The sequence below is a fragment of the Cebus imitator genome, unplaced genomic scaffold (assembly GCF_001604975.1).
Source record: "Cebus imitator isolate Cc_AM_T3 unplaced genomic scaffold, Cebus_imitator-1.0 Scaffold18, whole genome shotgun sequence".
In the NCBI taxonomy this organism is placed as follows: Eukaryota; Metazoa; Chordata; class Mammalia; order Primates; family Cebidae; genus Cebus; species Cebus imitator.
In genome coordinates this window covers 18151557-18169314 of record NW_016107333.1, presented here as the reverse complement: position 1 = coordinate 18169314, position 17758 = coordinate 18151557, and the positions used below count along the sequence as shown (strand labels likewise).

At 38.6% G+C, this 17758-nt stretch overlaps 1 protein-coding gene across 6 annotated transcripts in view; it reads right to left on the bottom strand.

The window, feature by feature from the left end:
- Positions 1-2521: 2521 nt before the first annotated feature.
- Positions 2522-17758, bottom strand: part of NR1H4 (nuclear receptor subfamily 1 group H member 4) — an 86108-nt gene continuing 70871 nt past the window's right edge. For 3 of the 6 annotated variants that reach the window (XM_017516481.2, XM_017516458.2, XM_037734188.1), the window contains 2 exons: positions 4341-4454; positions 2522-3139 (listed from right to left, as the gene is read on the bottom strand). In XM_017516481.2, the coding sequence (XP_017371970.1) occupies positions 2901-3139; positions 4341-4454 (353 nt within the window). In that variant the 3' untranslated portion in view covers positions 2522-2900. Of the gene's footprint in view, positions 3140-4340; positions 4455-17758 lie in introns of those variants that run through there. The other 3 variants (XM_017516454.2, XM_017516466.2, XM_037734184.1) reach the window with 3 other exon arrangements.

Genomic DNA, 17758 nt, shown 5'->3' with positions numbered 1-17758 from the left:
TTATTATTTTATTTCCACCAAGAGATGTTCTTATTACGCCTACCACTCAGGAAATCCCCAGGCTTTTAGAAGCTGTGTCAGAAACCAGGAACAGAAATACAATATGTATTTCTTATTTTTAGGTGCATCGCTCACATAAAGAGACCACTAGGCAGGCTTTGTATGGGCTAGGAGGCCATTTTATTTCGCATTTGGGTGCAAGCGGGCCAAGTCCAAGGAAGGAGTTAGGTGAGGGGCGTAAAAATGGGGACTGGTTATATGAGTTGGGGCAAATACTCAGTTAAAGGTGGTAATCTATTTTAGGGAGGGGGAGGGCATCACGGGATGCATGGTCACAAGGATAGGGGTTATCTATTACAAATAGGCATGGTCATGAGGGTGGGAGCTATCGGTTGCAAGTATAGGGAAGGGTGTGGTAAATTACATAGTTACAGGGGTGGGGGTCTTGAGAAACCCAATGTCTAGGGGGATATTTCGCAAGGCTGAGCAGGAACAATGTTCAAATGTTGCAGGGGGAGAGCAATTAGTTGAGGCAGGAACCAGTCGTTTCATGTGTCTTTGTGGCCACCCGGTTACTTCAGACTTTCTGGCTCCTGGAGACCATCAGGAGGTGTATGAGCAGATCACCAAGGCTATAATGGCCAGGATTGGACTTGGAGACCTGACACTAATAGTATCACTATGAGTTTTCCATGTGATGAGCATTATTGTTTGCTATTACAAGGTCTTAACCACTTGAATAAATCCAGACCTATATGATTAACCTTCTTGCTCTGCCTCGAGTGCCCCACCAGTCCTGGGCTCATTTCTCAGTGCTGTCTGCACAGATGTCATGAGATCTGGAGACACCAAACTGCACTCAGCTCCCATGAACTACAGCTACCTTTTCAGGCATTCAGAAATTTCCTTCTTTCTTCGGTGTCCTTTTCTCACCAACCCTCTCCCTGGTGGGCCTGCTACTTCCCACTTACTTTTGATTAATAAGCTAAATCCCCTTAAACAGTAAGCATTGATCTCTGCATTTTACAATGGTGAAATTGAAATTTAGAAAGAGACTATGCACCCTCCCTCCCTCCCTCCCCAGATTATGTATGGTCTTTTAATATCTGTACAATTCATCACCTTCTTCCTTTTGTTTCTGCCACCTCTTTCACCTTGAACCCCTTCCCTCCTACCTGCACCCACTGAATTTGGGGCTATCCCTTGAAGCCCAGCAGAAGTACCATCTCCTCTATGAAACTGTTCTGGGTTCCAGGGTAAACCTACAGCAAGTTCCACTTCAGCTTTTATAACTCCCTCCAGGCAGTTACTGGGTTTTTTCTTTTCTTTCTTTCTTTTTTTTTTTTTTGAAAACACGGTGTTGTTCTGTTGCCCAGACTGGAGTGCAGTGGTGCAATCATGTCTCAATGCAGCCTTCAACTCCTGGGATCAAGTAATCCTTTTGCTTCAGCCTCTCAAGTTGTTGGTACCACCACAGGTACAAGCCACTGCACCTGGCTGATTTTATTATTTTTATTTTTTGTAGAGATAGGGTTTCCCTATGTTGCCCAGGCGGGTCTCAAACTCCTGGGCTCAAGCAATCCTTCAGCCTCAAACTCCCAAAGTTCTGGGATTACAGGTGTGAGCCACTGGGCTCAGCCCTGTTACTGGGTCTTAATCATTTTTGTATCATCCATGGAATTTAGCAAATGAATCTTGTATTGGGAACTCAAGACATTTTTGTTGTATCAGAATCCAACTGATGCTAGCCATTAGTTGGATTCTGATACATCAGTTTTCCTTAGACTGGTTATTTTTAGAATTCCAGGATTGTCCTAGTATTTTGATACCAAAAAACAAACAAACAAACAAACTGCTTGCTAAACATGCTCCACTTTGGCTAATTTTAGGAGAAAGGGAGATATAAGCCCATTACTTATAGAAGGTGTTTTATTGTATTCACCAAAGGATAATGGGGAGAAAAATGCAACAGTGTAACAATGAAGGAAGGAAATAAACTAATTCCTGCTTTGGGGGAAGTATACAGCAGCCGTGCACCCAGCTATAGGAATGTTATCAAAAAGCAAAAGGAAATAGAAATATGAATAATTGGATACAATGAAGCCAATGGTGAGCATTTTTAAGACAGGAAAGGGAAAGTCCCATCACTGCAGTTATCTGCATACTCTGAATTTGTGAATCCTTTCTCAAGACTATGCGGAAAGGGATTGCTTTAGGGAATATTTTTTGTGAAAATTGTTAACTTTTCCGTATGCTATTCTCTTTGAACTTCAAAGAAAAGAAAATGATCAGAGGGCTGTTACAAATGAATGACTATTCACTTGGACTTTTCCAGGGATGAGAAAAGTGCCACTGATGTAATGAGAGACAGTATCTTTCTGTAAATTATCTCCTCAGATTCAATGGCCTGTCTTTCAACATAAAAAGAAATGAGTTTGTATATTTATCAAATTTTGTTCCCAAAGAAAAGCCTATTGCCAGTTTGTATATTTATCAAATTTTGTTCCCAAAGAAAAGCCTATTGCCATTATGTCTGCTTTATTGCCAAAACTGAATACAACTCTTTAATAAAATATATGCAGTATGGTAAGATGAAGAGCAAAATGAGATTTTCCCTAGTTCAACAGATAGAATTGAAGTAACAATCAATTTAATTAGGCAAACAGGGCTTGCCAATTAGGATGCAGGATTCCCTGGAGCCTTTTAAAACACAACATAGAGAAAGTTGTTCTATCTAGCCCGGTATTTACAGTTGTGGAAGTTATACATGTAATTACAACATAAATATGCATCAAGATTTCTTGAGTGAAACTGGGTACAAGTGAAATAAAGGAAAGTTATACATCAGATTAATATTATGAGAGAGAAAAAGGAGCTAGACCCCTCCCCTGTGATGCCCATCACTGCACATCCCAGATTTCACAGAGAAGCGGGGTAAACTTGTGATCGTTTACTCTCCATGACATCAGCATTTCAGCATGGTGATGATTGAATGTCCGTAATTCAGTCAGGCGACCCAGGAGACAGGCAAAGTGTTGAGGATTTTCAGGCTGGTGAATTTTACACAACTTTTGTAGCACATCAAGAAGGGGTTCCTGAAGCTTTTCTACTGCCTCTCTATCCTTTATGTATTGTCTATCTGTTTTGAAGTTTAAAATAAAATGACAAAATTAAAAAGTGGAAAAGCATGAATTTGACATAATTATAGCAATGTTAACTATTTTGAAGTGTATGTTTACAAATGTTGTACACAGAAGGTAAAATTTAAGTGTTCAGCCTGACGAATTTTTATGGACACACACATGTAATTATAACGAGATCAAGATACAACACGTGTAATGCTTCCCAGAAGGCCCCCTAGTTTCCCTTCCAGTCAAAACCCCTGTGGTGGATGTAAGCACCCTTTCTGGTGAGTATATTCTCAGACGTGAAATGACTAAGGCCATGCATAATTTTAGTAGGTTCTGCTGAGTAGTTTTTTTAATCACAAACCATCATTTTTATGGTAAATCAAAGTGACAACTAGCTTCTGCCTCAATATAGTATATAAAATGGTCTAAGGCTAACATTGTAATTATGTTTTAGGAATCATGAACATGGCATCATTCGACTCCCAAATTATTAAAGTAACTCAAAAATATAGAAGAAGTTATAGAGGTATTCATCTCAACATTTTTTAGGAAAAAAAACCCTGGAAATATCCTGAATATACAAACATTTGGTAAAGATTAAGTAAATGATTATATATTCATACAATGGAATAAGTTGTACATATTACAACAAACTTACCAATGTAATTTTTAATGACTTGGGAAATGACTTTTGAAGAAATATAAACTCTGAAAAAAGTTGCCTATTATGTTAAAAAGTATGTAATTTCATTTAGATCTTTGCTCCAATGCTACGCACTTAGAAAAGCCTTCTGTGACCATAGATTAAAATACCATTTTCCTGCCACTCTCTTTCTTTATATTGTCATTAGATTTTAGTAGCATTTACCACCTTCTGAACAAATATTTTTGTTTTTTCATTTATTATCTTTCTCATCCTACCAGAATGTCAGCTGCACAGAAGCTGTATCTTGTTGCATCCCCAGTGTTTCACACCATGTTTATTACATAATAGGTGTTCAATATGCATTTATTGAATGAATAAGTGTGATTTTTTAAAAAAGACTGAGAAGAAGTGCATTGAAAGGTTAATAATGGTTCTATTTGGATAGTAAAATTATAGGCCGCTTTACTTTATGTTTCTGTGTTTACCAGACTTTTTCCAATAAACATTATTACTAGTATGCTGAAAAAAATGGCATAAAAATTAAAATGTAACATTGAAATTACCTGGAGAGAGGATAACAATTGCTGTAAGCAGAGCATACTCCTCTTGAGTCATTTTCAGTTCCCCAATACTTTTATAAAAACTAAACATAGGTGTTATGTATTCATCAGAGATACCTATGGGGGAAAGTTGCAGAGTCATCATAACATTTTTGAGTGACTAAACAGTGTAAAACTAGAAGCACATTATACATATACACACATGCCAATTTTGCAACCAGATGCACACATTCAAATAACTACTGTATATTTATTATATTTATTATATGTCCAAAGGAAGGACATCCCAAAGACAGTCAGTTGACAAAATTCTCAAAATATAGCCAAAGCAATGAGTATATGTCTAATTTTGGCAGTATCGTTGTTTCAGACACTACTGAATAATCAATGATAATTGAATTGCCAAAAGAATCTCAAAAACATCTCCATTTTCCATTAACTAATTAACTAATGGGATTTAGTTAATCTTTTGAATATGACTATCGATAATTAAGGCAAAGATCACCCACATTATTGCCATTGGTTATATGATGGTTTCCAGAAGTTCTAGTTCTTCATTCTCTTAGGTTTGAGTCTAACCAAAAAAAAGTGACTCATTCTATATACTTCTTGAGTCAGAAAACACAAACCACTGTAGGTGCATCAAAAAGCAGGAACTTAACACAGACTTGGTTTTGCCAAAGAGTTGAGAAGGTAAACAGGAGCAGGTAAGTTGCTAAACAACTAACAAAAAATAGTTGTTCTCCAGTCCGGAAGTATAAACAGCTTCGTTTCTAAATGGGCCAGGTTTCTTATCAAAGGGTTCTGATCTCTTGCTGAAGCACAAGCCTACTTATCCATTGCCTACTAAGCATCAGTACTTGGCTGTTCTCTTCAAACCCAATATGTCCAAAACCAAAGACACCATGTACAGAACTAAGCTCACCCACATTTCTCCAAATCCATTTCTTTCCTGGCGTTCCCATTCTCGGTGAGTGGTATCCATACCACCCAACTACCGAGGCCTGACAACTGAGATTCAGGAACCCAGTCCTGTGGCTTCTCCTGCTCACTCTCACCTGATGCTCTCACTCCTCCTTACTGCACCTGGCATTGACTTAGTTTAAGTTTCCATTTCTCTTATCTGGATTACTACAGTTGCCTCCTCACTGGCCTTCCTGTCTTTAGTTTGATTTCCTTTGATCCATCTTCTGCTATCCAGGTACTGGAACAACCTTTCTAAAAATCAAATCACATACTTTCTCCTTACTTCTTACAAAAACCTTCCAAACCTCCCCATGGCTTTTGGCCTATAGTTTTAATTTTCTTCCTTTTAATGTAGGAGCCTCTGGGACCTGTCCCCTGCCTATCTCACCATTCACAATAACAATATTAATAGTAGGAGTACTCTGTATTGTGCAATATTTTAACCACTTAAGATACCATAATTCATTTAATAGTTCTAAACCCCATGAGGTAGATACAGAAAGGTTGTGTAACTGGCCCAAAGACACTTAGCTGAGACAGGTGGAACTAGGATTCAAACCAAAGCTGGCAGGCTCTAGAGTCCTGGCAGTGGCTATGGCTAAGCTGCACTACCTCTCTATCACACTGCCTTTCCTCTAGCCACCCCCAGCCACTTGTAGTTTCCCAAACAATTCACATTTTGTACGTGTTATGCTCTCTACTTGAAATGCCCTTTTTCTCTTTTATCTAGCTCACTCCTTTTTGTCATTTAAGACTTCTAACCAAGTGCAGTGGCTCACGCCCATAAGCCCAACACTTAGGGAGGTCAAGGCTGGAAGACTGCTTGAGCTCAGGAGTCTGAGACTAGCCTGGGCAACATAGCAAAACCCCATCTCTACAAAAGCTAAAAAAGTTAGCTGGGTGCAGTGGCATGCCTGTGGTCCCAGCTACTCAGGAGGCTGAGGTGGGAGGATCGCTTGAGCCTAGAGGTTGAGGCAGCAGTAAGCTGTGATTGTGCTACTACACATCAGTCTGTGTAACAAAGTCCCCCCCCCCAAAAAAAAAAAAGACCCGGCACAGTGGCTCACACCAGCAATCCCAGCACTTTGGGAGGCCGAGGTGGGTGGATTACCTGAGGTCAGAAGTTTGAGACCAGTCTGACCAATGTGGTAAAACCCCATCTCTACTAAAAATACAAAAAAAAAAAAAAAAAAAAAAAAAAAAAAAAAAAAAAAAAAAAAAAAAAAAAAAAAAAAAAAAAAAAAAAAAAAGCCAGGTGTGGTGGCATGCACCTGTAATCCCAGCTATTCAGGAGGCTGAGGCAAGGGAATTCCTTAGACCAGGGAGGTGGAGGTTGCAGTAAGCAGAGATTGCACCACTGCACTCCGATCTGGGTGACACAGAGAGAGAGAGAGAGAGAGAGAGAAAAAGACACTGTCTCAACAAAAACAACAACAACAACAACAAAAACCTATTGGTGCCACTTCCTGCATTCAATAAATATTACTTTGGTGCCTGTTCTGTACATTGCTTTCTTCCACAAGAGCCATTGGATGGGGAATCGTGGTGACAGAAAAACAAAACAGACAAAAAAACCTGTGATGTAACGTACGGGTTAATTGAGATGAGGATGTTTCCCAGGATTGGTCCAGATGAGAATAGACCGCTCTATTTCTTCCACACCAGATCCAGAGCTAAGAGCTTTGGCTGAGCAAACCAGAATAAACTTTGATTCCAGATGCTAAAGAGTACAATTATCATCTAATGGTATACCTATTAGGAAACCTAAGTTCTCCCTTTTAGAAGAGTATCAGAAGTGAAATAACTCAGAAGCAGAAAAATCACATACCGCATGTTCTCACTAAACAATGGGTACACATGGACATACAAATGGAAATAATAGACATTGGCAACTCTAAAAGGTGGGAGGGTGGGAGGAAGGTGAGGGTTGAAAGATTACCTATTGGGTATGATGTTCACTATTTGGATTATGGATGCTTTCACTGGAAGTCCAAACCACATCATTACACAATAAACCCATGTGAAATAGTTAGATGTTTGTCGCCTCTAAATTTCATGTTGAAATGTAATCCCGAGTGTTGGAAGTGGGGCCTAGTGGGGGATGCTTGGGTCATTGGGGCAGATCCCTCATGAATGACTTGGTGCCCTCCCCATGGTAATGAATGAGTTCTTACTCTATTAGTACTGTGAAATATGAACGTTTAAAAGAGCCTAGCATCTCTCTTTCTCCCTGTCTCACCATGTGACATGCCTGCTCCCCCTTCACCTTCCACCATGAATAAAAGCTCCCTGGAGCCTCCCCATAAGCTGAGCAGATGCTGGTGTCATGCTTGTACAGCCTGCAGAACCACGAACCAAATAAACCTCTTTTCTTTATGAGTTACCCAGTCTCAGGTATTCCTTTATAGCAATGCGAAACAGACCAACACACCATGTAACAAACCTGCATATGTACCTCCTGAATCTAAAACAACATTTTAAAAAATTAAAATGAATACAAAAAGGGAAAACATTACTTCTAACATGCATGGACACAGCTTTCATTTTCTCTACCTTAAAGTGATGCTAATGGTAGTAAAAGATCCCGAAGTACACTAGGATTTCTTCTTTTCAGTAATTACACCGATCCTTTCCTTGGATATAGGATTTCATATTTTTCAAATACATAAATGAATTTAATTCTGTATGAGAATCCTGTGCAGAGAGTACTGATAAGCCAGTATTACTATCCCCATTTCAGACTTGAGAAAATAAGGCTCAGAGAGGGTAAGTTGATTAAGTTTACTAGCATAATAAATGGAAAATCCAAATCTACATTTTCTGAATCTTGATCCAACACACATTCCCAAATTGCCTTCGGTGAAACACATATACATGCCACAAGACAGGTCTCTCAAGCAGCTGTAATCATGGGTAAACTGCTTTAAGAAAATCTTAGCTATAAACATTCAGATAAAATAAGGAGTAAATAATAAAGGAAGGTGATGAATTATTTTGTACTTTATAGAGTTACATGATTTATTTAATTTTTTGGATTTATTTAAATTTTGAGCACAATAAATGTTTAAATATACTTTTAAAAAAGAGTCTTCCCAAATTAAATCATTGGCCTTTTCCTCTCTGGTCAAAATACCACCCTCTTCTCCCCTTTGACTTTGATTCTTTAATTGACCCCAGTGGACTCTATTAACAACAATGTCTTTGTTGAATGATTTGGAGATTACATCATGTGGAAGATCCAGCTGATGCAGAATGAACTAAATACCCATAACCCAACTAGATACAACTTAAAGTTCAGAGGATTGGAGAATGTGAGCCTGTGGAATACCAGTCCTGACTTCCAGCAAACCTAGTGGTTAAGAGGTTGTGAGCCAATTCTGAGTTTGAAATCAAAGTCCACGACTTGGTCTTAGAACACTACTTAAACTCTTTAAGCCTTCCTTTTCTTATCTGTGAAATGTTGTCATGTGTAATATAATGTGTACTCCATATAACAATAGTGTTATATGAGCTGTATAGAGAGTGCTTAGCAAAATGCCAGGTTCACAGTAAGTCCTCGATAAATGTCAGAGCAGATAATTTTTATTATCATTATTCAGGAGAAATGAATCAACACATTAGCCTATCTTAATTTCAATTCGTCTTAGTCTTAGATTAAATGTGTGAATTTTTTTGTCTTTACAAAGCCATGTTGGTTTTTAAAAAACCAACAAATTCTGCAAATTACTGTGAATAAATACAAACTGGCTGATCAATGATTTTTCTGGATATTTTTCCAGGTATTAAAGCTAAACTAAGTTCCCTATTTTCTTGGTAGGGTTGTTCTTTTTCATCTTCAAAAAAATGTTAATATTTATGCTTTCCTCAGCATTAGAGACTATACTCATCAGTTACCTAAAATAATACTTTATGTCTATGACGCTAATTTAAATAGTACATGAAGATTTGGGGATGATATTCAACAAAGCAGATTTGAAAATATTAAAAATTTTAAAAAATTTCTTTGATTACCAAATTTCCTATTTCATTTGCCTTTCTAAATCCCCTCACACCCTCCAGAGATGTTACCTCCATTAGCTATCTGATCACAATTGGTAATATTTGGGGAAAATAAGGTTAAACTTTTAACTTTATTTTTCTAGAAATTTCATCTTGTGCATGTTGTAAAAGCCAAGAGTAAATATAGAGAAAATGTAGAAAACAAACAATAGGAGAGTTAAAAAATAATTTTCCTACAGGATAGGTAAAATATAAATCTACTCTTGGCATTAGAGTCAACCATCAGAATTAACCATGCCAACATAAACAAAGGGCTTGTGAACTGACAATTTCTAACAGAAGAGCTGTAACACTAACATCATCCTGAAGGGGACAGCCTTTTCCTATTTTCCTGCTTCCTTCTTCTTCCTGGAGACTCGCTTAAAATTTGCTTTGTTTTTGCTTGAATGACCAATTAGCTAATTTTTGGTCACAAGGGGGGGCTATTTTCTAACTTAACCACCAAAGACTGCCATGGAAAAGACTGAAAATGCAAAAATAATTTTGTTTCTGCTCCTGTTTCCTATTTGTTTTCTCTTTCTTAAAAGAAAGAGGTCTGTGATGAATAAAATTATATTAAATGATCAGAAATACTTTGAGAGAATAACCATTTGATAGAATTAACAATATACTATTTTAGGTGTTTTAAATGTTAAGTCTTTTATTTCCTAATTAGCTTTCTGGTCATAATTGGGAACAGAAACTAAGACAGGTGTGTGTGTCTGTGTGTGTGTGTGTGTGTGTGTGTGTGTGTGTGTGTGTGTGTGATTTAGAAGTATGCATATTACATAAGACATATTTCCTGGTATCTTAAGTACCTATATGTGACTTTTTATGATGGTGTCCTCAAGATGGACTGAGCATCTGGTTAAAAATGATACTATTTCCTTAAAACCATGTAACTTGAAACTTTTCTAGAAATGACATCACCTCATAGCACAGAGGTCAAGGTATAAGCCCCTAACATGACATACAAGGCTACATCTGCCTTCTGCTTTCCTTTCAAACTAAGTGCTCACCAGCCCAGTAGTTTCTCCTAAAGCTGATTCAGCTTGTTGCCTATACAGGCTCCCTCCCCACTCCCTGCTCCATGGCCATGCACTGTGATAGAGGCAAATCCCAGCTCCAGCCCAAGGTCCAGCCACTGTTGGTCTCATTTCCCACATCAGAGGTTGATGTAGTTAGGGGAAGCAGTGCAATTCAGGCCCACGTGACTAAAGGGAACTCTCCTAGGAAGTTCCCAAGAAAAATTTCCATATTCAGAAAGAGAGCATTTCTTTTTCCTTTGACCAATGTTTTGCCTAGACATAGTGCCTGAAATTGCTGTGGCCATTAGATGACCAGGAGGAGAACCAGTCTGCGGGAAAGGCCAATACATCAAGAATAGCAAAGCAGAAAGATGAGAAAGATGTGTGTTTCCAATGGTGGATTCTACCCCTAAATTAACCAATTTGCTGTCACCCTTCCTCTGGGTTTCTTGTTTCAGCTAATACATTTTCTTACTTTTTAAGGCCATGATGAGTTTATTTTCTGTAGCTATCAGCCAAGAGCATTCTGACAGCTCCCCTAACAAGTGAGACACACTTTTTATGTCTTCATGCTTTTTGAAATACAAGGCAGGATCCTTGTCAGAATAAGGCACTCCACCTATGTTTCAAGGCCAAGTTCAAACTTTGCTTCCTCTATGGAGCTTTCCTTGTCATAGAGAAGCAGAATCAGTTACTTCCTTTTCTAGACTCAATTATATTGCACCTATCACAATTCATTATCTCTCCTTCCCACTGGAAGGTGAAATACAATATACATTTTATAAGAGTGGGAATTAATTACTATTTCTCTAGTGCCTGCCCCATGCTGCCTGACCCATAAAGGGTACTCCATAGACTCTCTCTCTGTGTGTGTGTGTGTGTGTGTGACAGAATCTGGCTCTGTCACCCAGACTGGCACAATTATGGCTCACTGCAGCCTTGAACTCCTGTGGGGTGCTCAAGAAATTCTCCTGCCTCAGTCTCTTGAGTAGCTAGGACTACAAGTGTGCATCACCACATCCAGATATTTTTTTTTTTTTCATAGAGACGGGGACTTGCTATGTTTCCCAGGCTTGTCTTGAACTCCTGGTCTCAAGCAATCCTCCCACCTTGGCCTCCTTAAGTGTTGAGATTATGGGAGTCAGCCACTGTGACTAGCCAGATATTTCCTATACACCTCTGCATCTCTCTCTAATAACTAGCATTCTTCTGAAGACATGGTAGGAGATTAACAGATGCTTGTTAAATCCGGCAGTAGTATGTTGTGGTAGTTCCTTATGATGAAGGTGACATAGTAGTGAGAGGTGATGGGGACAAGGGTTGCCACTAAGAAATTGAAACGTTCTTGTGGTGCTAAGAGATTGGACTATGTCCTCTATTTCAACTGCTAAACTCTCCCCAGGGAGTCATTTGTGCCATACTCTTGGCCCTAAGTAAATAGCTGCCGTCAAACTAGCAATTCAATAAAGAACTACTTTAAATATAATATTATTTAATTTAAAATACATAATAAATAATATACTTCCCATTAGTCCTAGTGGCTAAAAACTATCTGGCCTACGTAGGTCTCACCAGGGCTTAGGAGTTATCAGAGTTTGGACTGGCAAGTTTCAGATTAAACTCTACAAAATTCACCAATATTTGTATTCCTGCTGTGTGTCAGGCACTATATTAGTGCTGGGAATCTGGGAATGCCAAGTCCTCATGCAGTTAACAGGTTAATGGAAGAAGCAGATACAGACAGCTCTCTGTGGGTTCTGTATCCATGGATTCAACCAACCACAGATCAAAAATATTTCAGAAAATTATTGCAACTGTAATGAACATGTACAGACTTTTTTCTTGTCATTATTACCTAAACAATACAGTGAAACAACAATTTACATACCATTTACATTGTATTAGGTATTACAAGTAATCTAGAGGTGATTTCGAGTATACAAGGGCATGTACATAGGTTATAGACAAAGGCTGTACCATTTTATATCAGGGACTTGAGCAGCCATTGATTTTGGTATCCAAGAGAGGTCTTGGAACCAATCCTCCATGGATACCAAGGGGCGACTTGACATAAATAAATACATAATATCTAAACCTGAGCAAATACAAAAAGCTTGGCAAATACGACTTAGGAACAATGGGTTCTGCCCAGGAGCAATGGAAAAATCCTCACTTGTATTTCTTTAATATTTCCTCTTAATTTGAGGAAGGTTTCTTCCTATAATTTGAGTCCCAAATTTGCCCATGCTGAAGTTATCATGTGACCACTTTCAAAAGCAAAAGTAGAGGTGTTAAGATTTCTAAATTTTAACTTAAGTATTTACCCTTCTTATAAATATTCTATCATTTGTTTCTTTACATTTCCAGCCCCTCTCAAAGACAGTATCTGAACTGATAATCATCTTAGATTTGCATCTTTGGAAAATGTAGCTCTGGTAACTATTTTCATTTTGTGCAAGCTGAAAAGGCTAAAGCAGTGAAATCATATAACAAAAATAAGCACAGTATACATATAGTATGGTACTACTAAAGGCTATAACTTCATCACTCTAGCAAGGTTTCTCTGACTTCATTGTCTCTATTCATTTGAACACTGACCTAAAAGCAATTTGAAATTGCTAACTGCTGCCTATACTTCATCTCTCAACTGAAGGGCAGGAACCATGTTTCACTTTATATTCCCTTCCTGTCAATAAATGCTTGTTAAATCAGACAGTACTGTTTTTGTAGTTCTTTATGATGAAGGTGACATAGTTGTGAGATGTGATGGGGACAAGGGATGCCATTAAGACAATGGAAATATTAATTGTCTTGATGACAATAGTTGGGCAGATAGTTGGACAAATACTAGACCTTGGTGAGTGACAGGTGCCACATATAGGAAGAATACTGGGTTCTGAGTTAGAATACCCACCTAATTTTCTAGCACTCTTTTGGTTAGCTGTAAGACCTTGGGCAGGTCATCTTGCCTCTCTAAGCCTATTTCTACATCTATAAAATAGAAGTGTAACACTCACCCAGTGAGGGCCATTGGGAGCTGCACTAACAAGATGATGCATGTGAAAAACAAAACACTGCAAAATCACAAGATATACTGTCATACTGGTAAATTATTACTGAATTGAATATTTTATTTATGTCTCGTGTGCAGATGGAAAAAGGTCCCAAACTACTATAAATGTCAGGGGTTATTTATATTTGAAATGAACAGAACAAGTTGCTTTGATTTCTGAGAAGTTATTGCTAATTTCCTTAATGTTAAAATGTAAACTTGGGCCAGATGCGGTGGCTCATGCCTGTAATCTCAGCGTTTTGGGAGGCCAAGGCGCTGGATGACCTGAGGTTAAGAGTTTGAGGCCAGCCTGGCTAACATGGTGAAACCCCATCTCTACAAAAACTTAGCCAGGCATGGTGGCAGGCACCTATAATCCCAGCTACTCGGGAGGCTGAAGCAGGATAATCGCTTGAACCTAGGAGGTGGAAGTTGCAGTGAGCTGAAATTGTGCCATTGCACTCCAGCCTGGGCGATAAGAGTGAAACTTCATCTCAAAAAAAAAAAAAGTAAACTCATTCAGTGTTACCAGACCTATTTTAGTCCTATAATATTTTATATCTTATGATTATTCCTGTTTTTATTAACAATTGCAACTTAAACCCCTAGTTTGTATATAATGCTACACTAGGAGTAAAATCAATGATACATTAGAATTGTATAGAAACAACTCAACCACAAATTATATCACGTATATGTTCTAAAGTCTCAATTAACATAAACACTCTCTCATTAAAATCATCTCAGAGAAAGTTATCTTTGTGTATGTGATTTGAATTTAATAATAGCAAACAAAAGAGTAGGAATTTGAATAAGAAAATAAATTTCACATCATATTCTTTAAAGAGTTCCATAGGCATAAACAAGGTAACTTTGAGACATTATGTTACTCTGGAATTAAATGTACAATAGGAATAAAAATGAATTGTATTAGCATAAGAATAAAAAGTTAGTCTGAAAGGTCATCTTGCAAGATCAGATTTTTATGTATTGTATGGAAGAGGCAATGCTCTGAAAATCCACTGGGAGAAGCAAATTCATAAATATTAATAAATGAAAGCATTATAGATAATAAAATACGCAGCAGCATGTGAGTTTAGAAGGTTTTTATTGTCACAATATGTGGCTGATATTTGGGGAAAGTATCTTATTATAAACGAAACATGCATATTTATTTGAACAGATCATATTCTGAAAAACTTCATTCTTGAACTTTTCTGAAACTTGAAATATCATAAGTTCTGAAACTTATGAAATTACAAGCAAGGTTTTTTTTCTTTTTGATTATATGTATTCTAACTGGCAAGACCATCATCATTTCTCACCTAGTTATTGCATTAGTAGTTCTCTTTAAAGATCTCTTATCTCAAGGTGCAATGAAGAAGTTATGTTCTTGCCAATGGAATGCCAGTAGAAGTTATGTGTACCACTTCAGGATTATTCACTTACAAGGAGGATGTGCCATTCTTTTTCCCCTTTGCCCTCCCTACTTTCTGGAATGTGCTTTTACCAAAATGGTGGGAGCCATACTGGGCCATGTGGATGAAGTCAACTCTCTGTGGATGGATGAGCATGACATCTATCCATATGGATAGAACTATGACACAGAGGAACACTATGAAGATTCCCTATTAGTCCCATTCTCCTCCTGCCCAGACTATCATAAGATAGAAATACATTTCCATCTTGTTTAAGGCCCCTTTATTTTTTGTTTCTGTTACAGCAGCCAAATCTATGACTTAACTTATGCATAAAATCTGTTGTGATTAATTCTTTTTCATGTATATTTCCCCTAGAAGATGAAGTCCTTGAGGATTATGACTTTATCTTATTCATCTTTGTACTGCCAGTATACTTATCCCATAGAAGTACTCAATAAAAGCTTGTTAAAAAAATAAGTGAACAGATAAATACAGGTCCCAGTGGAAATGATCTTCCATTGCTACTGGACAGTTACCCTAGTGGCAGAGTCAAATGAAAATGATAAGATTCAAAGCTGACTTAGGGTCTCATCAAGTGAGAGGAGTGGGGCTAATGAATCGCCATCCTGAGAAATATGAGGAGATATTCTAATGAGAGATAACATGAGTCAGAAAGTCTTGCCTGTTCTGAAGGTTTAGGGCATGTAAATTATCCCTACCTTACAACTGGTCATCAGAAGTAGTCTTTAGGCAAAAAACAAGTGTTTATAAAGTACTTAATTTAATGAAAAGAGAAATAGGACAATTGTTTCTGTTGGAGATAGCTGATTTGTGACAGAGAGGCTCTAGAAATATGTGGTAGCCAGAAATCATGGGAGCCCCAAGGTGTATCCTGCCTGACATTAGTTTTTGAAGCTTTTGTGTCTTCATGGCTAGAACCACACCACTTGCCTCAACAGGCTCAATTCTTGCCCAGACTCAGAAAACTCAGGGGAACTCTGTGCATACCACTTCAGGATTATTCCTTTAAAGGGAGGGTGTGTCACCCTTTTCCCTCCCCACTTGCTGGAATTTTACCAAAATGGTAGGGAGCCTTATTGGATTATGTGGATGAAGTAAACTCTCAGAAAACTGTGGGAGCTCTGTGTGCATCTAATTCTAGAAACTTGGCTTCAGCTTTGTTTCTTGTGACAATCCCTGTCTGACATATTGATTAAGTGTGAGGAGTTCATCTTCCTCTAAGCTTGATCACATTTCCTTGAAGCTGGGGTTTGACCACATATCCTTGAGCCCCAACTCCTATGCCATGTCCTTGAAATATATCTTTTCTCAACAAAGTTATCGTTGAGAATTAGTGGGAAGACGTGTTGGAAATTTGAAGAGAGAGAAGGTACAAGACAATTTTCCATAAGAGTAAGAGTGAATAGACTAGGGAAAAGGGATACATGGAAAGTACCGAGGTCCACTTGAAGTGTTTGATCATTAACTTTGGGTAAGCCAATCATGCTGTTTCAGGTCTCAGGTTCAAGCACACAGTAGTTAAAGAGTTGTATTCAGTCAGGCAGAGGGTTTTCTTAGGTGAAAGAAAGACAAAGAGTTGAAGATATCTGGTGAATGACCCAGGGAAATTATCATATTGATGAACCACGAATCCTAAGCCAAATACTGAGGAAAGTGTGGTGAGGCAAAAGGGAGTAGAGTCCATGGCTGGAGGGTTAGTGGATGGAAGGAAGGTCAACAAATGGAAGTTATTTTGGGACAAAGAATCCCTAGAGTCAGGGTACTGGATGGGGGCAAGCTGGAGAGTTAGAGGGTAATATCAGAGGGAACAGATGCTTGGGACTGATATTTTGTTATTGGGATTAACAGGGTCTAGGTCTGGCATAGAATAGATAATATCTACCTCAAAGTGCTGCAAAGAGCAGACAGCCTCCGGCTGCCACCCTATGAGTGCTGAAGACACACTTTCACCCGTCTTCTCTTAACTGGTGACTGAGGATAGTGGGTATGTTAGTGCTGGCTCATTCAGTGGGCAATGTGGACTAAGTCCCTCTCCAGTGGCCTATGTGAGACTTTCTTAGGACTGTGCTGTGATCCAATCCTCTTCATGCCCAATCATGCCTTCCTGCTCCCCTTTCACAGGTGTCAGATCAGCATGGTGGTATGGAGTCTCCTGGATTCCACCTACCTCCTCTCCCTGTATTCTTCAGAGGCATTTCCCCCAATTAACTTACAATGCATTTAGTCCTATAGTGATATCAGCTTCTTGTAGGACCCAAAGCTTACACAAACACTGAGAATACAGCCTGACACATAGTAGGTGCCAAATAATTGTCACCTTTCTGGTGCTATAATTAATAGATCCAGACATTACTCAAATATGCCCCTTTTTTTGAGACAGGGTCTCATTCTGTCACCCAGGCTGGAGTGCAGTGGCAGTCTCAGCTCACTGCAACCTCCATCTCCTGGACTCCAGCTACCCACCAACCTTAGCCTCCAAAGTAGCTGAGATTACAGATCTGTGCCACCATGCCAAGCTAATTTTTTAAACTTTTTTGTAGAGATGGGGTCCTGCTATGGTGCCTAAGCCATCTCAAATTCCTGGGCTCAAGCAGTCTTCCTGCCTTGGCATCCCAAACTGCTGGGATTATAGGTGTGAGCCACCAAGCTCAGCCTTATATACGCCTTTCTATAAATATAATTTTCCTCTTAGTAGTCTTGTAAAATATTGGAAAACCATTTTCCCCCTTTCAGCTGAACCAGGGTGGAAAGGATTTTCCCTACCTCAACCAGGCTTGGAAGGAATCTGGTTCTAACCCAGTGGTCATTATGCAAATGACAGCATCTGACTTAGCTCAGGACCCAGGAGATCTGATGGAGCCAGGGAAAGGTTTTTTTTTTTTTTTTTTTTTTTTT